This window comes from Hypanus sabinus, chromosome 12 (assembly GCF_030144855.1).
Source record: "Hypanus sabinus isolate sHypSab1 chromosome 12, sHypSab1.hap1, whole genome shotgun sequence".
Taxonomy (NCBI): Eukaryota; Metazoa; Chordata; class Chondrichthyes; order Myliobatiformes; family Dasyatidae; genus Hypanus; species Hypanus sabinus.
Genome location: NC_082717.1, coordinates 40,584,700 through 40,608,114, shown reverse-complemented (window position 1 = coordinate 40,608,114; position 23,415 = coordinate 40,584,700). Strand labels below are relative to the sequence as shown.

Below are 23,415 nucleotides of genomic sequence, written 5' to 3'. Positions count from 1 at the left end.
TTGCACTTTTTTTTAATCTACTCCCTCTCTCTCTCTCTCTCTCTCTCTATATATATATATATATACTGTAATTGATTTATTATAGTTTGGAGGAACTCAGTTTGTTGTATTTGTGTAAATAGTAAATAGTAAGAAAGCCACGTGTGAGGAGCATTATTTCCATCTTTAATATCTCTATTTTTTTCCCTTTCAGGGTTCTTTTGAAGACCCTGACCTGGAGTTACATGCTGACTACAGTTCTTTGCGGAAATGGGTCCCGCTCTCGGGGTTCTATAACTTGCTGCTGTTTGGCATGCCAATGGCTCAGCATAAGACTCCAGCTCGAATTCAGAAGCCTAGGGTCTCGTGGTTCTGAAAATGGGCAGATCGAGGGTCGGTGTCACGACAGGAGACCTGTGTCTCATCAGGGGAGCTGGGATATCTGCGGCTGTGTGCCTGCTGACCCGGGATCTTTGCGATCTTCAGGCACAGAGCTCAAAAAAAGAGACATAACAGACGTTTGACATCGTAAATCAGTGAGTTGTTTGTTATGTCTCTCCGCTCACTGGGAAAATGGAGACACCACTTTCTCCCTGATGATGAATGGCTAAGGCACATATACAACACTTATATTTAGAAGTGTGGAAATTTACAGTGGAAAGGCTCCATATTTGGAGATTAAGGCTTAGTAGAAAGGTGACGATGAAAATTAAAGATCACTATCAGCTGTGAACTTTTAAAACACTTAGTTGTCTTAAGACAATTGGACTCAGAACTGGCAGCTCAGGGAACGTGTGTGTTTGAAGGCTGAGCCAGCATTTAATTGCCCATATCTAGCTGCTCTTGAGAAAGTGGTGATGAACTGCTTTCTTGAACTGTGGGGATACCCTGAATGTTGTTGGGAAAAGAGTTACAGGATTTTGCCCCAAGTCAAGATGGTGATTGAAGTGGAGGGTAATTGAATGGTATTTCCCACACTTTTGCTGCCCTTGTCCTAGCTATAGAGGTTTGGGAAGTTTTGTCCAAGGAGTCTTGCTGAGTTGCTGCAGTGCATCATGCAGCTCTACTGTGTGCTGGTGGTGGAGTGAATGAATGATGTCGATGGGGTTCCTGTCAAGTGGGCTGCTATGTATTTATGATATTGAGCTTCTTTAGAGTAGCTCAATTCTCATCCAGGCAAGCACAGATTATTCCATCATACTCTCGATTCCATTCTTGGCTTTGGGGAATTAAGAGGTGAGTTACTGGTCACAGAACTCTTGAGTCTACAAATTACAACAGGAGACAGAAGGGCAATGTTGTGATGGTCTTGGGGGATTTCAATATGCAGGTAGATCTGAAAAAACAGGTTGGTGCAGGATCTCAAGAGGGGGAGTTTCTAGAATGCCTATGAATTGGCTTTTTAGAGCAGCTAGGGGATCAGCTATTCTGAATTGATTATTGTGCAATGAACCAGAATTGATTAGAGAGCTTAAGGTAAAGGAACCCTGAGGAGCAGGTGATCATAATATGATAGAATTCACTTTGCAGTTTGAGAAAAAGCTGAAGTCAGATGTATCAGTATAACAGTGCAGCAAAAGGAGTTCAAAGGTTTAAAGGTTCATTGTTTTGTCAAAGTATGCATGTACAATACCACTCTGATATTCATTTTCTCCTGATAGTCATGAAATACAGAAAAAACACAGGGGTTGTTGAAAGACATCAGGCCCTCCTTATGAAAAAAAGAAACAAAACTCACAAAACCTAGACCATCCACCACCCCCCCACAAAAAAATAATAGTTCGCCTACATGGAAAACAGCAGCTAAAACATCAAACCACAAACCCCCAACCCACTTCCTTAGAAAAAAAGCTTAAATATCAAACCCAAATCCTCTCCCTCAAAAAAAAACTGTGATAATAGTATCAAACCCCCTAACTCCTCTCTCACACGTAATCTAACAGACCACTCACACAGAAAAACACCAACAAGAACATCAGACCCCAAACCCCCAACCCATCCCTCGCACAAAACGTAACGTATCACCCATCTGCCTGTTGGCAATAAGAAAGAAAGCACAGAAAACTGAAGGTGACCAATATAAACTACAGTCCAATAATTATATAGATCTCAGTATTTGGAAAACTTCCTCTCAACAACATTGAAGAGAGCGGCTACACAAACTCAGACTTTCTGTGAAGAGTGACAGCCACGCCGGGTGCAAACAACGCTGACCTGGCTGCCGACCGACATCAACCCTGATGACTCGATGAACCAAATGGCCTAAATCTGTTCCTATATCTTATGGCTTTATAACATACTGAACTAGTAACTAAATGTCTGCATACACAATGTCAATTTCCCTCTATCCTCTGCATATTCAGGTACTTATCTGAAGGTCTCTTAAAAGGTTTCCATGAATCTGCCTCCACCAGAACCCATGGCAGCACATTCTAGGCACCCCCAACTCTCTGTGTTTTTAAAGCAAAATGAGTCCCATACATTTCCTTTGAACTTTCACCCTATCATCTTAAATGCACGTCTTACCCTCTCATCTAAAATGCATGATCTCTATTTCAACCCCGGGGTAAAAAGATACCAGTTTTCTACTCGTCTATTTCTTTTCTCATAATCTTATGAACTTCTGTCCTGTCTCCCTCCCTCTCACCCTCCGCTGCATCAGAAAAGCCCCCCCAAGTTGTCCAACCTCTTCTTGCAGCACATACCCTCTAATTCAGGCTGCATTTTCTGTACCCTCTTCCAAATCTTCACCTCTCTTGTAGTCCTGAGTTGCCTTTAGTCCTTTAATCTTAGCTGTGACCATCTGTGTTGTTTTATTTTAAAGCCAACTACTTTAACTTTGTCACCAGTGACTTAATGCTCTAGGAGTTCAGTGTTACTCTAGTGTAATAAAAGATCCCAAGTGCCTCATAAGAACATTTGACATGGGGCCAGAAAAAAGGGACTCTGGGCTAATGATCATATATGCCTGGTGAAAGAAGTAAGTTTTAATCAGCGGTTTAGCACTCGTAATGGAGAGGTTAGGTGAAGGAATTTTAGATTTGAGGGCCTTGCAGCTGTATTTCAAGTATTTCTGCGCAAAATTTATAGTATTCAGAGTTAAACCAAATCACCAAAATGATAAAATACTGCAGATATAGGGAAGCTCTGAAGATAAGGACTCTTAACAAGCTATTTGTACCTGCCCAGAGTGCACAGGGAGCAGTAGTCCAATCCAGCCTCCATCTACACTCCCATAAGGTTGTCCTTAACTAAACTTTGCCACAAGCTGCAGCAACAACTACAAACTTAGAGCACAATAAAGATTACCTTGGTGGTGAATATCAAAGTGACTGCTGCAGAGTTGAAACAACACTTTTACTGTATAGGGTAGTCAGGAACAAGGCAAATGTGACATGAACCTCTTTTGAGCATAGTTTTAAGGTTTCTTTGTATTAAGACACCTATATTAAAAAAGAGAAAAAATATCTTATGTTCTGTCTGGGTAGTTTACAACCCAATGGTATGAACATTGAATTTTCCAGCTTCACATAATCCACATGCCTATGCTCTTTTCTCTCTTCATCTGTGAGCCAGCCACCTTACCTTGCCCTTCCCCCCACAACTATTTTCATCCGACAATCATCCATATACCTCATCTGGCCCTCACCCATCTCTTATCTGGTTTCTGCTATCACAGCTCATTAGTTTCCAGCATTTGCAACCTCTTACTTCCAGTTATCAACCTGCACTCTCCCTCACCCTACTGGTTCTGACACCCCCCCCCCCCCCATACTTTTTCTATCTTTCCTTATCTGTTTCTACCTGTCACCCTCCAACTACTGTTTGCTGGCTCCATCTGTTCATAAACTCCCACCTCACCAGTTTGCACCTATCACGTGCCAACCCCTTCTTCATCCATCTCTTTTCTATCTCCCTTCTACACTTAGTCCTGATGCAGTCTTGACAAACCTGTTGACTCCACAGTTGTTTGACACTGCTTCCTCCAGCAGTTTCTTTATTTTCCCTTCAGAATACACCATTTTTGCCTCCACCTTTCATGCTCTTTTGCTAAGATGGCAGGCCACAATCCAAGATGCCCATGTTTGTTTGCGCAAACTGTTTTGAGGTGCATAGGAAAATCATGCTGTATTCCAAAACTGAAAGGATTTCCACTCTCTGAACCTCCAAATGGTGTGTGACCAAAGTAATGTGATCAGTATTTCATGTTAATGCCTAGTAGCAGTCTGCCTTTATCAATTACAACTGAGGCAGTACAGCACGCTGAAGGAACTCTATTCAGCAACAAAAGTTGTCTGCTGCCAAATTAGTTGATGATTGCACTGCATATAGTGAATCAGTTTTTCTCGTGTGCCAGCCAATTAGGAAGAACTTAATGATACACAGCAGAGGAAATGTTAAGGTTTATGGAGACCTGCTTTAATTGTGAAATATTGTCATTGTGAAAGTGCATCTACAGTGTTCAAATGAGGACAAGTAAGAGAATTAGAGATAATCTGGACAGCCATAATCTTCCTATGTCTGTGATTAACTCCACTAGTTTAGAATCATCCTGATGCACTTCATGTGCTTAAGAGATTTTCTACAGAGGGTCAGGACACTAGTTAAGGTAGAGTGTGAAATTATTTTAAGATGAGGGATAGTGGCAAGTTGGATATTAGGATTTCAAAGTTGATTTTGAAACATTGGATTTGGGAGACGTGTTGATCAAAGGAAAAGAGAACATCTTTTATACCAAGGCAATTTACTTAAAGAAAATCTCTTTCACTGACTCCTAGTCCTAGATTCTCTCATCCAAAACACCTTTGTTACAACAAAGTCTTACCTCTGCTATGTGGACTTGAATTCCCACAATTGAAAACCAGCTAAGTTACATCCAGAGGCCTTTTGTGTTGTCCGATGTCCCTGCAGGTGCACGATACCTACTTGGTGTTTACAGTGAGAGAAGATCGAAAGAAAATTGCTGACTTCACAAGCATTGTAGTAGTCTTTAATTTTCTTAGCAGAACTATATTCACGATTTACTTTCTTGGCACGATCACTTCAAAATGCATTTACTGCCATCTATTCAATCTGCCTTTTTACCTTACAGGTCCCCATTGTTCCCTTGTATTAAGAATCTCAGTTTAGCTCCACTCATAAACTTTTCAGTCTTTTGATTGTAGTACATGGAAAATGATGGAATATTCTGATAAAAGGTAATCAGAATAAAATGCTGAGTCTCTCTGCACTGCCTTACATAAGTTCACATTCTAACCAGTCTTTAATGTTTTACCAAGATTCTATTACTGCATTTATAAGATTTTTAAGAAATTTAGATTTGATTTTTAATACCCCAACTCCCAACACTATCAAACCCTTCTCGCCATAATGCACATTATCAGTTCATTTCTTGCAATTCCAGAGAAAATAGCCTTTCTTATAGAGGTGATGATTTCAACCATGTGCTTGCATGATTTGGTCCATAATTGCAATTTTTTAAAATGTCATTAATTTCCTAAGAAAATTGTCGTTTCTCAAAAAGCATTTTCATGCAACTTTAATAACTTAAAATCACTAGTTGCAGGTTCTTGAAGCCTTTTGTGTTAGATTTGTAAGAATGGCAATTAGTTATAACACAAGAAATTCTGCAGATGCTTTAAGCCCAGATCAACACACCTTTTGGGATGAGATTCATCATCAGAACCGGAAAGGAATGGGGTAGAAGAGAGAATAAGAAGCAGTCCCAGCATTTTAAGACCCAGAAATGCATAAATTTTGGATGTGTTCAGATGGTAGCTATTGTAAGCTCTCAGCAATTTGAGCAGCAGTTATGTGCAGAATTTCACATTGATGGCCCACTTAGAAGAAAGAAAATTATAAGCAAGAAAGTAGATTTTTAAAACTTCCTCGCTTATACCTTTGTGCTAGTATAATGCAGAATACAAGAGCAAGGTGAAGGATCATGAGGAATAGATCGGCATAGAACCTGATGTGCTGAATAGGTACAATTTGAGTACTCATTTGGAATTCCAAAATCCCTTTTTGAGTACTGACATATCACAAATGGAAAATTCAACAAGGCACTGCATAGGTTCCCAGGCTACGTGCAGGCCTCTGCACACCAGAGATAGTTCTGATAAGTGACCTCACATATGTAATGAACAGAAGTTAATGAAAAATAGAAAAACACTGCATAAAGTGAAAAATGAAGATCTCCATATTGTACTGTACTGAAAGGATGGATTTGTAAGCATTGGAGTAAACATATGCTGCTTAATGGTATGCTGGGCATGAAACAAGCAAAGATCTATTACAAAGAACTGAAAATCAAAGGTAATTTATAAATATCAGCAAGATAAAGTGTCTGCTGAGCACAAAGCAGAAGAAAAATTCAGATAGTTGCTGAAGAAAATTTAACACCAGAACAAGTCTATACTGATTGTTTTGATACCTTACATAAAACCCCAAAAAAGTAAATTACAAATACTGTACAATGTAACCTTTTAATCAAAACACAGCATTGTACGTGGAAACTGAAAACCTGTTTACTGTTGTTCAGTAGCTGATTCAGATATTCTCCTGATGCTGCAGTGCTATTTTTGTTACCCTGCACACATCAATGGTATATAATAATTTTTACTTTTAAGTTTAGATGTGTGATGAACAGTATAAAACAAAGACTGCTTACTGGCAGCACATAAATTCAGAATTGTTAATGATGCCTATCCCAAGCTATCTCATTATATATTCCAAAATCCCAAACACTTGTGGCCCCAAAAATTTCAGATAAGCAGTACTCAACCAGTACATATTACATGAAGAATCTAGACCAAAATGGCCCATTTAAAAAGTTTTCCAATCCACATTCAAAATTGGCTAGTCTTAAAGGAAAACTGCAGAAATTAAAATGTTTTTCTCAGCAATATTTAATAAGCTGCTATCAACAGAATTACAGTTTTGTCACACTCCAGGAAGAGCCCTTTAATAACAGCATTTTTATTGTCACACCATTGGAACAATTCTTCATAAAATACAAAAAAAAAAGCAATTCCAGATAGAGGTTTATTACAGCAAAGAAGCTAGTGCACAATTTATTACACTAAAAATACTACTTGAAATGCATGCAAAATGTACTGACTAAACAGATAAATAAGGAAGCTCTGACTGTACATGCACAAATAGTACAAATCCTTTAAACTGAAAGCTAAAACTAAATTAAAACAAACCCATGTCAATATATACAGTAAACTAAAGAACGTTGAGGTTTTATAGGTTCTTTGTGCTATCTTCTAAATCAAATTACAGTATAATTTTATTTTAGTATTTTCAAACATCTTACACTGAAAAATAAACAAGTGTTAATGCATATTAATAGTCTCAAGCCATTTTTAATAAAAAGTAACTATTTGGAAAAACTGCCCCATACCCTCCCCTCATTTATTTCCCTGCAAGACTCGATCTACATTTGAGTCTCCTTCAGTTGGGAATGCAAGATCTTCTTAGTTATGATCATCACCTTCAGCAGGCATACAGAGGCACATTTTTATTAGGGTAAGGCAATTGTGCCTAGGCTTTCTTGGCAATCTTCCCTTCTGAAGTATCCAGCTGTAGTCTATGGTTCAGTCTAACAGCCAGATTAATAACTGGCAAAGTTCAAAGATGTATCACAGCATCTCTTCACACTCTTGTAACTCAGATACACGATCTATTGGCTTGGCATAGCTGTTCGAGGACTTATTATCAAAATCAATGATGATAGATTAATTTGATAACATGATGAATGGACCATTACTGATTCTTTTGTCAGTGTGAATTGGATTCACTACATGTATTGTGTTAGTTTTAGTTAAAAATTAATTAAAAAATATGAATTTAAAATATTTGTATGCTACAAAGAATGCAGTAAATGCTGCAGTTCAGTACCTAATAAGCTTATAAATTGATATTTTTAAAAAATAGGAGAAATGGCAAAAATATTAATGAGATGTAACACAGCTAATTTTATTGGAATTCAAATTATGTAAGTTTTCTGGAGTTATCTTAAAGCAAGTGCACCTCTTTGGTATCAAAACCAAATTAATAATTTTACAATGTTCAGTTTAAATCATGATTAATTTCAATCTAATCAGATGGTGTTCGAACAAAATTAAGGACACTTCCTTCGGTCTAAGGTTTTGATTAATATAACCAGGAGTTTAATGCTGTTGAATTCAAAAAACTTTAACCATAAAAAAATACAATGTCAAAAGATTGCATTTTGTACAATACAATCTTAAAGGGTTCATGATGTTTTCACCTTCATTAAATGAACACTATTTTCAAAGATAATAAATTAATATAGGGCAAAAGAAAACAAATGCCTTGATGCATCAAATTCCATAAATAACTGTCCTAGAAACATTTTTGTAAGTTCTTCAAACCTACTGGCCTTTTTTTTCTTTTACAAAATGCTATGTACACATATATAATAAACAAACTAATTTAAATGTTTGTGTTGTTAACAGTTCAATTCATCAAAATGAAGAACTTGAGAAATGTAGAGGACACTGAGAAACAATTAGATAGTGTTAAATAGTCTTCTTGGGTGATGAATTTGGGATTATGTGAAGCATCTTGAGTTAAACCAAGCCACACAAGCAATTATTTTTTTAAAAATCAGGTCAATGCAAGGATGAAGATTGTGATTCAGATTGAATTCCAATCAGTGATGGAGGTTGCTGTAGTACTGGCCTAGGATTCAAACGGGGTGGAATAGGGTTATTTGGGCGAATTAATGGTGGTGGAGGCTGGTTAAGGGTTGGTCTTGGCTGTAGAAAACGAGTTTGTTGCTGGAGTGGAGGTGGTTGACGATGAAGAGCAGGAGCTGCAGGAAGCACTGGTCGAAGCAGTGGAGGAGGCTGATTTAATGTAGCCACACATGTAACAGCTACGGTAACAGGTGTTGGAGGAACTGGAGCAGAGACAGGAGGTGATGGGATCTGCAAAAGAAAGGTTAATTATTTGTATCTCACAGCAAAGCATCGCCATTTCAGTCAGTTTCAAATTTAGCACTATTTCAACAAGGTACTGTGCAAAAGCATTTTGTAAAGCAAAGATGCTTTAAAAATAATTTTAAAAGTTTGTAAATAAAAAAAATGAAAAGCAGTAAACAATAAAAACTAAACCAACTCAATATTTGGTATGACCTTTAAAACTACATCAATTCTCTTAGGTACACTGTCATGCAGTTTTATAAGGAAGCTAGCTGGTAGGTTGTTCCAAGCACCTTGGAGAACTTGCCACAATTCTTCTGTAGACTTTTGCTGTCTTGCTTGCTTCTGTCTCTCCAGGTAATCCCAGAGAGCCTCGATGATGTTGAGATCAGGGCTCTGTGGAGACCATACCGTCTGATGCAGAACTCCTTATTTTCCATTTCACTAAAGACAGTTCCTTTTAACCTTAGCTGTGTGGGGTCATTTAACTACATTTTACTGGTGCACCATTGAAAGCGTCCTGACAAGCAGCATCTCCATCTGGTATGGGAGCTACTGAGCATCGAACTAGATGTCCCTACAAGGACTGTGAGAACAGCTGAGAGTGTCTTTGATTAGGAATAGTCAGCGTGACTTTGTCAAAGGCAGGTCATGCCTTACAAACTTAATTGACTTTTTTGAGGATGTGACCAAACACGTTGATGAAGGTAGAGCAGTAGATGTAGTGTATATGGATTTCAGCAAGGCATTTGATAAGGTACCTCTTGCAAGGCTTATTGAGAAAGTAAGGAGGAAGGGATCTAGGGGACATTGTGTTGTGGATCCAGAACTAGCTTGCCCACAGAAGGCAAAGAGTGGTTGTAGATGGATCATCTTCTGCATGGAGGTCAGTGACCAGTGGTGTACCTCAGGGATCTGTTCTGGGAACCCTACTCTTTGTGATTTTTATAAATGACCTGGATGAGGAAGTGGAGGGATGGGTTAGTAAACTTGCTGATAATGCAAAGGTTGGGGATGTTGGGTATAGTATGGAGGGCTGTCAGAGGTTACAGTGGGATATTGATAGGATGCAAAACTGGGCTGAGAAATGGCAGAAGGGGTTCAACCCAGTTAGGTGTGAGGTGGTTCATTTTGGTAGGTAAAATATGATGGCAGAATATAGTATTAATGGTAAGACTCTTGGCACCGTGGAGGATCAGAGGGTCCGAGGGTTCACTCTGTGCAGGTTCACTCTGTGGTTAAGGTGGCAGATGGTGCATTGGGCTTCATCAACCGTGGGATTGAGTTTAGGAGCCCAGAGATAATGTTGCAGCTATATAGGACCCTGGTCAGACCCCACTTGGAGTACTGTGCTCAGTTCTAATCACCTCACTACAGGAAGTATGTGGAAAAGATAGAAAGGGTGTAGAGGAGATTTACAAGGATGTTACCTGGATTGGGGAGCATGCCTTATGAGAAAAGGTTGAGAGAACACGGGCCTTTTCTCCTTGGAGCGACTGAGGATGAGAGGTGACCTAATAGAGGTGTACAAGACGATGAGAGACATTGATCGTGTGGATAGTCAGAGGCCTATTCCCAGGGCTGAAATGTCCAGCACAAGAGGGCACAGTTTTAAGGTGCTTGGAAGTGGGTACAGAGGATGACAGGGGTAAGTTAGTTTGTTGTTTAAAACACAGAGAGTGGTGAGTGCGTGGAATGGGCTGCCAGTGATGGTGGTGGAGGCAGATATGATAGGGTCTTTTAAGAGACTTCTGGATAGATACATGGAGCTTAGAAAAATAGAGGGCTATGGGTAACCCGAGATAATTTCTAAGGTAAGGACATGTTTGGCACAGCTTTGTGGGCCGATGGACCTGTATAGTGCTGTAGATCTTCTATGTTTCTATTATAGGAGTCCCTACCATCTGTGCACACAGGGCCCTTAGTATTATTAAGGATCCCACCCTTCCAACCAGCATACTTTTTCACTTTCTACCATCAACAGGTGACTATAATGCACAAAACAAGAATGGTCAGGACGGGAAACAGTTTCTTCCCTCAGGCCATTACATTTCAGAAGTCCCTGCCACATTGCCTTCGGAGTGTCACGGTTAATCTGTTCCGTACCTTACTATATTTAATTTATGCACTTTAGTTTGTTATTTATAAGTGATTCATCTGTATATTTTATCCTTGCCTTCATAAGTTATCGTGTTACATATACTACTGTGCTTTACACCCTGGTTTGGAGAAATGCCTCGTTTCTATATAGTTATACATGTTACATACATGTGTATAGGTAAATGGCAATAAACTTGACTTGTCCTGCTGCAGAATGAAGTTGGGGCTGATCAGACACATCCCTAATAGTATTGCGTGATGGATAAAAATCTGTGTGTACTTCTCAGCACTGAGGTTTCCATTAATTCTGACCGGATTATCAACTCCATTTGCAACTCCATTTGTAGGGAACCTCCACCGTGCTTTACTGTTGAATGCAGATACTCATCCATGTAGTGCTCTCCAGCTTCTCCACAGACAAGCTGCCAAAAATTTCAAATCTTGACTCATCAGCCCAGAGCACTCGCTGCCATTGTTCAGAACCCCAGTCCGTGTTTATTATCCACCGGTGAGTTTTCTTGCCTTTGTTTCCACTGCAAAGGAGCTCTTTGGCAACTCTTCCATGAAAACCACTTCTATAAAGACTTCCCTGGACTGTACAGGGGTGTACTTGGTTTCCAGTGGTTTTTGAGAGTTCAGAGCTGATAGGAGTGTTGGACTTCCACCAATTTAAATGGGATGCCAGTTTGACGTGGCTCTCATCTGCTACACTCAGCTTCTGTTGCCAGACACTGTGTTTCTGGTCTTCAACAATGACTGTTTCTTTGTCCTTCTTCAGAAGTGCTTGGAGAGCACATCTTAAAACTCATGTCTGCCGCAAAATTTCTGCTTGGGAGTTATCTTGTTGTGCACGATGACCACCTTATTTTTCTGGTTGCTATGCTCACTTTGCATTGGTGTAAGAATGAATGATTTAGTGGTTAAACTGTCCCATCTTCTACACCCACAACTTTATATACCATTAATCATTGTTTGTAATCTTTGTTTAGTCATGCACTGAGTTATATACTGACAAAGTAATCAAGTTTTTAAAAAATTTGAAAAGTGGTCTATTACTTAATACAAACAAGAGAAAATCTGCAGATGCTGGAAATCCAAGCAACACATACAAAATACTAGAGAAACTCAGCAAGCCAGGCAGCATCTATGGAAAACAGTACAGTTGATGGTTCAGGCCAAGACCCTTCATCTGGAGGAATAAAAAAAAGGATGAGGAATAAAAAAAAGGATGAGGAGTAGAGTTAAAAGGTGGGGAGAAGGTTGGGAGAAACAAAGTGATAGGTGTAACTGGGAGGGGAGGGGTGAATAAAGAGCTGGGTAGTTGATTTGTGAAAGATACAGGGCTAGAGAAGGGGGAATCTACTAGGAGAGGGCAGAGGGCAGAAAGAAAAGGGGGAAGGAGCACTAGTGATGGGCAGGCTAGGAGATAAGGTGCAAAAGGAAAAAGGAGATGGGGAATAGTAGAGGGGGAGGTGGCATGAGCGGAAGCTCCTCCAACCCAAATGTGGTCTCCTCGTGACAGTAGCGAATTCTACTTCACATTCCTATTCTGACATGTTTATCTATAGCCTCTTCACCTGTTGTGATGAGGCCACATTCAGGTTGGAGAAACAAAACCTTATATTCTGAATGGGTAGCCTCCAACCTGATCACATGAACATCGATTTCTCAAAAACTTCTGGTAGTGGCCCACCACCCCTCCTTCACCATTCCCCAATTCCTTTTCCCCTCTCTCACCTTATCTCCTTGCCTGCCCAGCTCTGATGCTCCTCCCCCTTTTCTTTCTTCCAGGGCCTTCTGTCCACAAGACCAGAAGACAAAGGAGCAGAATTAGGCTATTTGGTCCATCGAGCCTGCTCCGCCATTCAATCATGACTGATCCTTTTCTCCCCTGCTCAACTCCATTCTCTGGCCTTCTTTCCATAACTTTTGATGCCATGTCCAATCAAGAACCTATCAATCTCTGCCTTAAATACACCCAAGGACCTGGCAGTTACCATGACCATGCATTTTCCAACATTGTATTTCATTTGCCACTTACTTGCCCATTCTCCTAATCTGTCCTGCAGCCTACTCGTTTCCTCAATAACTATCTGCCCCTCCACCAATCTTCGTATTATTAGCAAACTTGGCAATGAAGCCATCTCTTCCATCATCTAAATCATTGAAATACAGCATAAAAAGCGGTCCCAACACCGATCCCTGAGAAACACCACTATTCCCCACTCACTGCCTCCTACCAATCAGCCAATACTCTAACAATGTTATTAACTTTCCACGAGCTCTTAACTTGGTAAGCAGCCTCATGTATGGCACTTAGTCAAATGCCTTCTGAAAGTCCAAATATCCACTGCATCCCCTTCATATATCCTACTTGTAATCTCCTCAAAGAATTCCCACAGTTTCCTCAGACAAAATATTCCCTTAAGGGAACCATGCTAGAATCCAACGAATTTTGAAAGATCATTGATAATGCCTCCACAATCTGTACCACTACCTTTTTCAGAACTCTAGGGTGCCGTTCATCTGGTCCAGGTGACTTATGTACGCTTAGGTCTTTCAGCTTTTTGAGCACCTTCTCCCTTGTAACTGCACTCACATCTCCTCCTTCACACACATCTGGCACAGTGAAGACTGATGCAAAATACTCATTTAGTTCATCTGCCATCCCCTTGTCCCGCTGTTATTATTTCTCCAGCCTCATTTTCTAGCAATCCTATATCCACTCTCATCTTATTATATATATTTTTTACACACTTGAAAAAGCTTCCACTATCCTCTTTGATATTATTTGCTAGCTTGCTTTCACATTTCATCCTTTCTCTTCTAATGTTTCTTTTAGTTGCTCTCTGTAGGTTTTTAAAGCTTCCCAATCCTCTATCTTCCCACTAATTTTTGCTTTGCTCTACGCCCTGTCTTGTTTTTTCATTAGCTTTGACTTCCTTTGTCAGCCACAGTTGTACAGGCAGTCCCCGGGTTACGTACGAGTTCCGTTCCTGAGTCTGTCTTTAAGTCGGATTTGTACACAAGTCAGAACAAGTACATCCGGTATTATTTAGCGTCAGTTAGTCAAATGTTTGTCTTAGTATATATTTTACCTTTCTATGCATATAAAACACTTAAAAAATGTATTTACTCCAATAATTAAACTACAGTGTTGCTTAGTAATAATTGTAGCTTTCATCGGGGCAGGGCCTTTCAAATGCTTCATTATTCTCACTTTATCCGTTATCCTTTAAAATTGTTCCGATCGTTGACCGACTGTAGCCTAAAGTTTTTCCAATGACCGACGGCGTTTCACCTCTTTCCAAATGCTTTATTATTTCCACTTTATTTTCAATCGCAATCGCTTCCCATCAATGGAACAGAAACACTGCGGGCAGTGGCTCCCGACCTGCTCCCGAGGTCCGCTGGGTCCTAAGGACCACTGCATTGAGACAGGCTAAATGGAACAAGTGGGGGCTGTGCTGGGTTTGGGTATTTGATCATCCACAATATTCCGCGGGGGAATTTAAACTGGAGGTGGCAGTGTTTTTTTTAAATGAGGTCGAGTTGCAACATCAACCCAGCACAGATGGTATGGAAACACTAGGTCGACATCAATCCGGGACGGGAACGGTCTATCACTGGATTGAACTCGGGAAACTCCATTCTTCAGCCCAGCATTGATCTCACTGCGCCACCAGCCGACCGGAACGGGGGGGGGGGGGGGGGGAGGGGGGCGGGGTCAGGGTGAATCTTACTAAGAAAAATTTAAGCCAAATACAAAGTTAAACACTCAACACAGTGTCAACAGCAATGACTTAAAATGGCGGACAGCGTCACAATCCGGCTTAAAATGGCAGACGGCGTTCTCCTTCCTCAGCTCGTAAGTCGGATGTTCGTAACTCGGGGACTACCTGTACTATTTTGCCATTTAAGTATTTCTTTGTTTTTGGAATACATCTGTCCTGCATTTTTCCCAGAAACTCATGCCATTGCTGCTCTGTTACCATCCCTGCCAGCAGCTCCTTCTGATTTACTTTTGCCAACTCCTCTCTCATATCACTGTAATTTCCTTTACTCCATCAAAATGTTGCTCCATCAGACTTTACTTTCTCCCTATCAAATTCCAGTTGAAATCAATCATTTTGAGATCAGCAGCTACTAAGGGCTCTTTAACCTCAAGCTCCCCTATCAACTCCAGTTCAATCCAGCATAGCTAATCCCCTAGACGACAAACTGCTCTAAAAAGCCATCTCATAGGTATTTAACAAATTCAAGTCTCTTGAGACCCATTACCAACCTGATTTTCCCTAATCAACATGCATGTTAAAATCTCCCATGACTATCATAACATTGCCCTTTTGATATGCCTGTTCTATTTCCAGTTGTAATCTGTGGTCCACATCCCAGCTACTGTTGAGAGGCCTGTATATAACTGCCATCAGGGTCCTTTTACCCTTGCCGTTTCTCAACTCAACCCACAAGAATTCAATATCTTTCAATCCTATGTCACACCTTCCTAATGATTTGATGCAATTCTTTACCAGCAGAGCCATACCACACCCTCTGCCTACCTTCCTATCCCTCCAATACAACATGTAACCTTGGGACTTCCAGCTCCCAACTACACCTGTTATGGTCCGGTCCGGAGCCCGCTTTCCAGGTCTTGATCTGGTCCGCGGACTCCGGGTCTTGTAGCCGTCCCTCCTTTCACCCTTAAGCCCAAATAGGATCATCTTGGCTTAAGGAGGTGCACCTGAGACCTATCGGCTTACAGGTGGATATAAGGGGGGTTGTCCTGCTCTGAACCTGTTTTGTCCTGTACCTGCTGTTCTGTCTGGTTTGTCTTGTTCATGTCGATGTGCTGTTCGCCTGGCTATCCCTGTTTTGACCCTGGCTTGCAGTACCCACTGTTAATCATCTAGTTCTGTAAGTCTGTTCTTGTAGTCACCCTGGACCGAGCTCCCTTCTGATCCCTTGCCTCTGTCGGGTAAGCAGGCTGGGCTGCTGTTGCCCAGCAGGGGGACTCTGACCCTTTCCTACCCATCTCTTCTGATGGGTGGTGCCCTGCAACCTGCCCAGGTGCTCCACATCTTGCCCAGGCCCCCGTGTTCCTCCCTGGGAGGCGGCCTGTCCTGAGGACCCTGACCCTTTCCTACCCCTCACTTGAGATGGGTTGTGCCCCGCATCCTGCCCAGGTGTCCCGCAAACTGCCCAGGCCCCTATGTTCCTGCCTGGGAGGCTGGGCCTTGCCCAGAAGTAATGTGGCCCGCCCAGGGGACTATCCTCCCAGCATTCCTTGTCCCATCGACCCATCCTTTAGCCTAGCCAGGGTCCTGCCTTCGCCATGAACTCTCTGAACCCCAGGATCACCGTTGTATGCCACAGTCCCCATCTTGTTCTATCCTTTAGTTATTCATGTCCTGCTCCTAGTACTTCAGAGCCTGTATCCTGCATTTGGGTCCAGTCTCCACATCCCCCTTGTGACAACACTATCTTTTAGCCATGATTCAGTGATGGGCACATCATACCTGACAATCTGTAATAGTGCAACAAGATCATCTACCTTGTTTCTGATACCATGAGCATTACTGAGTGTTGTACTTGCTACCCTTTTTGGCTTTGCATCGCCAAAGCACTGATACTCACTGTGCTGGCTGCAATTCTGTTCTATCATCTGCCTGCTCTTCCTGACAGTCTGACTGCATGCTATCTTTGCTTTTTTACCATCCGTCCTATCCCAAGTCCCTTCATTCTGGTTCCCACCCCCGTCAAATTAGCTTAAACCTCCCCAACAGCTCTAACAAACCTGCCCACGAGAATATTGGTCCCCCTTTGGTTCAGGTGCAACCTGTCCCTTTTTTTACAGGTCATACCTCTCCCAGGAGAGATCCTAACGATCCAAAACCTGAAGCTCCACCCCCTGCACCAGTTTCAAAGCCACACATTTATCTGCCAAATCATCCTGTTTCTATCATCACTAGCATGTGGCATGGGTAGCAATCCAGATATTATTATCCTGGAGATCCTGCCTTCTCCCATTAGATTCCTTTCTCCAGCACTGTGTCTCTCACTAATCAACTTCCCAGCTCTTTGCTTCACCCCTCCCACTCCCGGTTTCTATACACGTAACATTCTCTATGACATCTGATTTTTTTTTGTGAAATAAATGTTCGTCAATTAAATTTGCTCTTTTCTACTGACACGCTAATACATCTAAAACAAAATTTATATAAAAAACCTATGGTACCCAAGACTTCAGCACAGTACTGCATATTAAGTAGTTCCAGTGCTTCATCATAATTAAACTATAAGAAACTCATATTCCATCTTTACTGGTTCTAAAATATAATGAAGCATGGTGACACAGTTATATTTAAGGAGGCAGAGGAAAGAAAAGTGAAAAGAACATAATAAGTTTCATGCACAAAAAGGAGTCAAAGTTTGATGAAATTACAGTTCTTTGTATGATTATTACTGACATTGCTTATTATTATTTACAAAAAGCTGCATCACTGGCAAGGCTAACTACTGTCTTTCTAAAGTATTTTCTAAATGTTGCAATGTGCATTGCCTGCTATTTGTGTACAATTCATTTTAGAGTTTTTTTTATTCTTTCAAGCAAATGTGGACTTTAAATTGAGAAGTATTTAATTACCCTTGAAAAGGTGACATAGAGCTGTCCTCTTGAACTGTTGCAGACCTTGAGGAGTGGGTATAACCATAATACTGTTCAGGATTTAGCATGTTCCCATCGGCCCTTACCAAATTTTATCAGTGTACCATTAAAGCATCCTATCTGAATGCACAACAGTTTGGTATGGCAACTGCTCTACCCATGACCACAAGAAATTGTACACATGTGGATAGAAATTGGTAAAAGTAGCCAGCAAAATAAAAGACACCAGCTCTCCCATTGGGCAGCAGGTACAAAATCCTGAAAGGACGTATCACCAGGCTCAAGGACAGTTTCTATCCCACTGATACAAGACTATTGAATGGTATGATAAGTTGGGACTTCTGACCTCACAATCTACATCATTATGATTTGAGCTTTGGTGTTTACCTGCACTGCAGTTTCTCTTCTTCAATGTTATTGTTTTACCTTATTCTACTAGAAATGATTTGATCAGTATGAACAGTATGCAATACAAGCTTTTCACTGCATCTTAGTAAATATGACAATATTCGTTCCAAGAAAGGTGTTCCAAAATATCCACAAGGTAACAGTGAAGGAACAGTGATGTATTTCCAAGTCAGGATGGTGAATGGCTTGAAGAGCAACTCCAAAATGGTTTGTGGTGTTGCCGTGCTTTTGCTGCCCTTGTCTTTCTAATTGATGGAGGTCATGGGTTTGGAAGATGCTGTCCAAGGAGCTAACACCTCAAAAACCCAAAGCTAAAAGTTTAACAGATTTTCCTGCACACACACACTAACTGCTTCATTATCTGAGGAAATGCACATGGTGAAGAATATAGGCTATTATTTATGATACAAAGAGTACACTGGTGGCTATAGAAGCAAGAACCATGGCCATCACCCTGAAGTAGTTCTGTAATGTCCTGTGACTATGACAATTATCTTCCAAAGAACAACCATTGTGCTAGCTATGCCTTCAGACAGAAAGGAGTTTTTCCCCATGATTCTCTTAAACTTCAATTTTACCAAGCCTCATTAACACTGTGCATGATCAAAATTCTGCCTGGGTAACTGTAAAAGCCAAGGCACTCCCACCCTACCTTTAAAGGGTTAGGGTCATACGGTCTTCTGTTTGGGATCCCTGTTTTAAAAGCTTAGTCTCTGAGTTTAAGCACTGGTACAAAAGTTTTGAGAATCCTAGGGCATTTTATACATTATATACCAGTTCCCAAAGGAAACATTCCAACAATTTTGTATTGGGGAGGGGGAACGAAAATGTACTAGCCTATGGATTGCAAAACAGCTTCTGAGGGATTAGTTTTAAAAGTAGAAACTTTCCCTATAACAATGAATACCTTATTGAAACTCCAATTTACTAGTCTTCCAGCTTGCAGCAATAAGGGCCTACATTAGAAATCTCTGAAGATGGGCTTTGTTTTCATAGATCGAGGCTAATCCAACTGGATACCTCATTAACCACGTGGGTAGCAACAGTCAGGAACTAAGCATGGCAGGAAGAGTCACAGAACTTTACAGCACAGAAACCAGCCTTTTGGCACAGACTAGATGGGCCAAACCATTAATCCATCTAGTCCCATTGACCTGAATTCTGACCATAGCATTCTGTACCCCACTCATCCATGTATCTATCCAAATTACTCTTAAATGTTGAAATCAACTCTAGCATTCACCACTTGTGCTGACAGCTTGTTCCATATCTCACCACCCTCTGAGTAGAGAATTTCCCCTTCATGTTTCCCTTAAACATTTCACTTTTCACCGTCAAACCATGACCTCTAGTTGTAGTCTCACCCAACCTCAGTGGATTAAGCCTACTTACATTTACCCTATCTATACCCCTCATTATTTTGTATACCTCTATCAAATCTCACCTCAATCTTATGTTCTATGGAATAAAATCCTAACCTATTCAACCTTTCCCTGTAACTCAAGTCCCAACAACATCCTTGTCAATTTCCTCTGCACACTTTCAATCTTATTTACATCTTTCCTATAGAGGTTGGTGATCAAAACCGCACACAATACTCCAAATTAAGCCTCATCAACATCTTGCACAATTTCAACATAACACCCCAACTCCTGATTTCCAAAGGCCAGTGTGGCAAAAGCTTTCTTTACACCTATCTGTGACACCACTTTCAAGGAATTACAGATCTGTATTCCCAGATCCTTCTGTTCTACTACATTCCACAGTGCCCTACCGCTCATCATACAAGACTCCCAATATTTCTTGCCCTGAGAGTTCAAACAGACTGAGCTCGTCTCGACTTCCTCAGAACAACCAGCCTTTCTCTCACAAGGCCCTCAGATAAGTAATGGTAATAAAACAAGTTTGAATCTAAGCAGCCTTTCACTGATTATACTGAAAACTACTATCAGTATGTAATGTGCATTTCAAACACTACAGCAGTCATGCAAGTAATGAGATACAGGTATAGCTTCTAATCAGATTGCTTTAACCTCTTCTTCAGCAAATTGTGACCACTAATCTTCAAGATAAAAGACAAACAATAAGAAGTTATATTATTTCTCTCTTTTAAAAGGCTCAATTATTTATTTTTCTAAATTGATCAATAATGTCATTAACCTTTCAGTATCATAAAGATATATATAAAATAGTGTTCGGCTGGGATTGATGAAAATTTGGTGTTGGAAAATACAGAAGCTCTTGGATATACTTGTCAGTTAAGTGGTCACTTCATTAGGTACTTCCTCTACCTAATAACGAGGGCACTGAGAGTACGTTTGTGGTCGTAAGCTGCTGTAGCCCATCCACTTCAAGATCCAACACATTGTGCATTCAGAGATGCTGTTCTGCACACCATTGTTGAAAAGCATGGTTATTCCTTTCATCTTGAACCAGTCTGGCTATACTCCTATGACCATTCTCACTAACAAAGCATTTCAGCCACAGAACTCCCTCTCTCTGGATTTTTTTTTGTTTTTGCACCAAACTCTGTAAACTCTAGAGACTGTTGTGCATGTAAATCCCAAGAGATCAGCAGTTTCTGAGATACTCAAATCAGTGTCCGGCACCAACAATAATTCCACAATAAAAGTCAGTCATTTCTTCCCTATTCTGAGGTTTGGTTTGAACAACAACTGAACGTCTTAATGATGTCTGCATGCTTTTATGCACCGAGCTGTTACCACGTGATTGGTGATTTGTATACCTAATAAAAGTGGCCAATGAGTGTATTTTAACATATCCGTGTGATTTATTTTATAAAATTCTGTGCACAAAACTTCTATTTTTTTGTTTACTTTCTTTACATTAGGTGTTAATTTTAGGCTATTAGATTATTAGATTTACCCTGTGTGGATGATTTATATAAATTCTAGTCTTCAAAAACCATTGATTTTTTTTTGTGATTATTCCAAAGCAAGCATCGGTGCCAAAAGGATCTTGCCAGATGAACATATTTAACTTATTTCTAAGTTCTAAGAAAAACAGTTGATAAAAAGGTAAAGATGTTAAAGAACACTACCTCTTCTTCTACATCTGGACTTTTAGATGCAAGAGAATTCAAAGCAGGCTTTCTTTCCTCCCCTGGTGTGGTTGAAACTCCATTCGATTCTTGCGTTCCTTGCTCCGCTTCCCATTCCTGCAAGACTTCTTCAAGATTAAAACGACGTCTGTAGTTAACAAAAAAATTCTTCACTTGGCCGACGGTTTTGTTTCCAATTACATCTGCGATAGCTTGGAAATCCTTTCCATATTTGCGGACACCTGCAAGTCACACAATGTAAACTCTTCTCCCAATTGTTAAGCATTAAAAGGGGAAATAATTGTTAAAAATCACAACATTAATCTCAGAAATTATAGAATTAAAATTAAATAACATCATTAGCATGTGTAAATTATGTAGAAAATTGTTAATATATTTATAATCTTGAGAATTTTTTAGAATACTAAAGTCCCGGCATTAATGAAACTGAAAGAGTAAGAGTCCGTCCATTCCAAGCTAAGAGACTATCACTAAGTAATTCAACCTATTATAGTCAAGATCATTATAATGCCAAACCTCCTGATTGAGGTCAAATGTAAAAATGGTAAATGAAAAATAGCTTTTGACTTCTTAGTTAATTAAACCCAATATTAAAAATACCCATGTTTTGCAGCTTTTTTTTAAAACAAAGGAACAATGCAATAGACACTAGACTTTATTGGAGGATAGTTACAGAACAAAACTGGAAAATACTTCCAATTTTGCAGCAAGGATAGAACTTGAACAGTCTCAGCTCAATTGGAAGTAGTTACAGTAACCAATCCCCATCATTTGCATCCATTTCAATAACTGGTCAACTAATTCCAAATGCTATAGAATAGATAACACAGGAAACAGAAAAGTATCACAGCTGTGAAGAAACAAAAATGGTTTAACTGTGTTGGAGCTCAAACATGTGTGAACACAGATGTGGTCTTGAAATGTCTCATATAGTCTGATCCTGACTGCACCAGTCATCTGCAAATTAATATTATACGGCATTAAGAAGCATAAAATAAATTCTAAACCATAAATTGTCCCTTGTCTATTGGTGAGTGATAAAATCTAGAGTAAGGTGATAGAAATCTGGGGAGAATAGCTGCAAAAAAATCTAGTGGAAAATAGGAATTCTCTGAGAGACAGCATGGACCTACTAAGTCTAAACTGCCTCCTTCAATGTTGTAAGCATGAATAAAATAGAGCAAATTCAAATGATACCTACTCCCTTCTAGCTCAAATTTGAAGTCAACATTGGTTCTCCAGACCAGATTCATTTTACTTAAGATTTTAATGTCACGATAAGATCTTTGTGTGTGCTTTACAGTCTGTACATCTAACATACTGCTGCTTTTAAATACCAGTACAGTTTGTGACCTTGTGGGTGTGTTAGGGATGAAGGTAAGTACTTAATTCTAAATGTATGCATAAGTTCTTCTACCTTTTATTCAGCTCTGCATATTCAATTTTTTTTGTTTAACACAAGTAACCAGACAAATTTATACCCAAACATCTAATTAATGTGTATTCATGTTTGCCAAAAAGGCAGATGTAAATAAACTGATCCCATGATATTTTTATGATTTAAAAGTCAGCATAAATTCATCTGTTAAAACATTCACTAGTAAATTATGCTGCATCTTTCAACACAAAATTGTATAGTCCAATTCCTTGTACTTGTCATTTTAACCTCAGATATTAAAAATACCAGTAACAATAAAAAACAAAAAATAAATATATAGAAAAAATACCTAATTTTTCTCAATAATGCTGTTGGCCAAGTGGAAGGGTATAAAAAAGTTTTGAGTGTTCTGTAAAGTCAAGGGACCTTGGGAATTTTTTGATTGACTCAAAAATATTTATAAACTATAAATATCTATAAATCCCAGCTTCAGATTTAGGCCTTCAGATGAAGCCCACCTTGAACTGCAAGCAGCTGCTCCTCCGTTGTCCAGCGTGCATTGATTTTCTGAGTTGACTAAACAAAATTGAAAAATATACGTCAGTTGTACATCATTATTGACAACTTCAGAAAACTTGTAATACTTTTAGTACAAAATCTGGTGCAGGCAGTGTGCCAATTATGAATTACAAGGGCATCTGAAATGGATCCAAATGATTAATGATTTTTCCAGAGCTACATTTTAAGAAAGGACTGATTTTTTTAAAACAAATTTCCTTCTGGAAATTATCTAGATTTTAGTAACATAAACAGAATAAAACATTAATGTCACCAACAGTAACATAATACT

At 39.8% G+C, this 23,415-nt stretch overlaps 1 protein-coding gene across 5 annotated transcripts in view; it reads right to left on the bottom strand.

The window, feature by feature from the left end:
* Positions 1-6,871: 6,871 nt before the first annotated feature.
* The window catches only part of rcor3 (REST corepressor 3), a 69,955-nt gene continuing 53,411 nt past the window's right edge, over positions 6,872-23,415 (bottom strand). For all 5 annotated transcript variants that reach the window (XM_059985795.1, XM_059985794.1, XM_059985796.1 and 2 more), the window contains 3 exons: positions 23,084-23,141; positions 21,167-21,408; positions 6,872-8,939 (listed from right to left, as the gene is read on the bottom strand). In XM_059985795.1, coding sequence (XP_059841778.1) covers positions 8,622-8,939; positions 21,167-21,408; positions 23,084-23,141 — 618 coding nt within the window. In that variant the 3' untranslated portion in view covers positions 6,872-8,621. The remainder of the gene's footprint in view (positions 8,940-21,166; positions 21,409-23,083; positions 23,142-23,415) is intronic.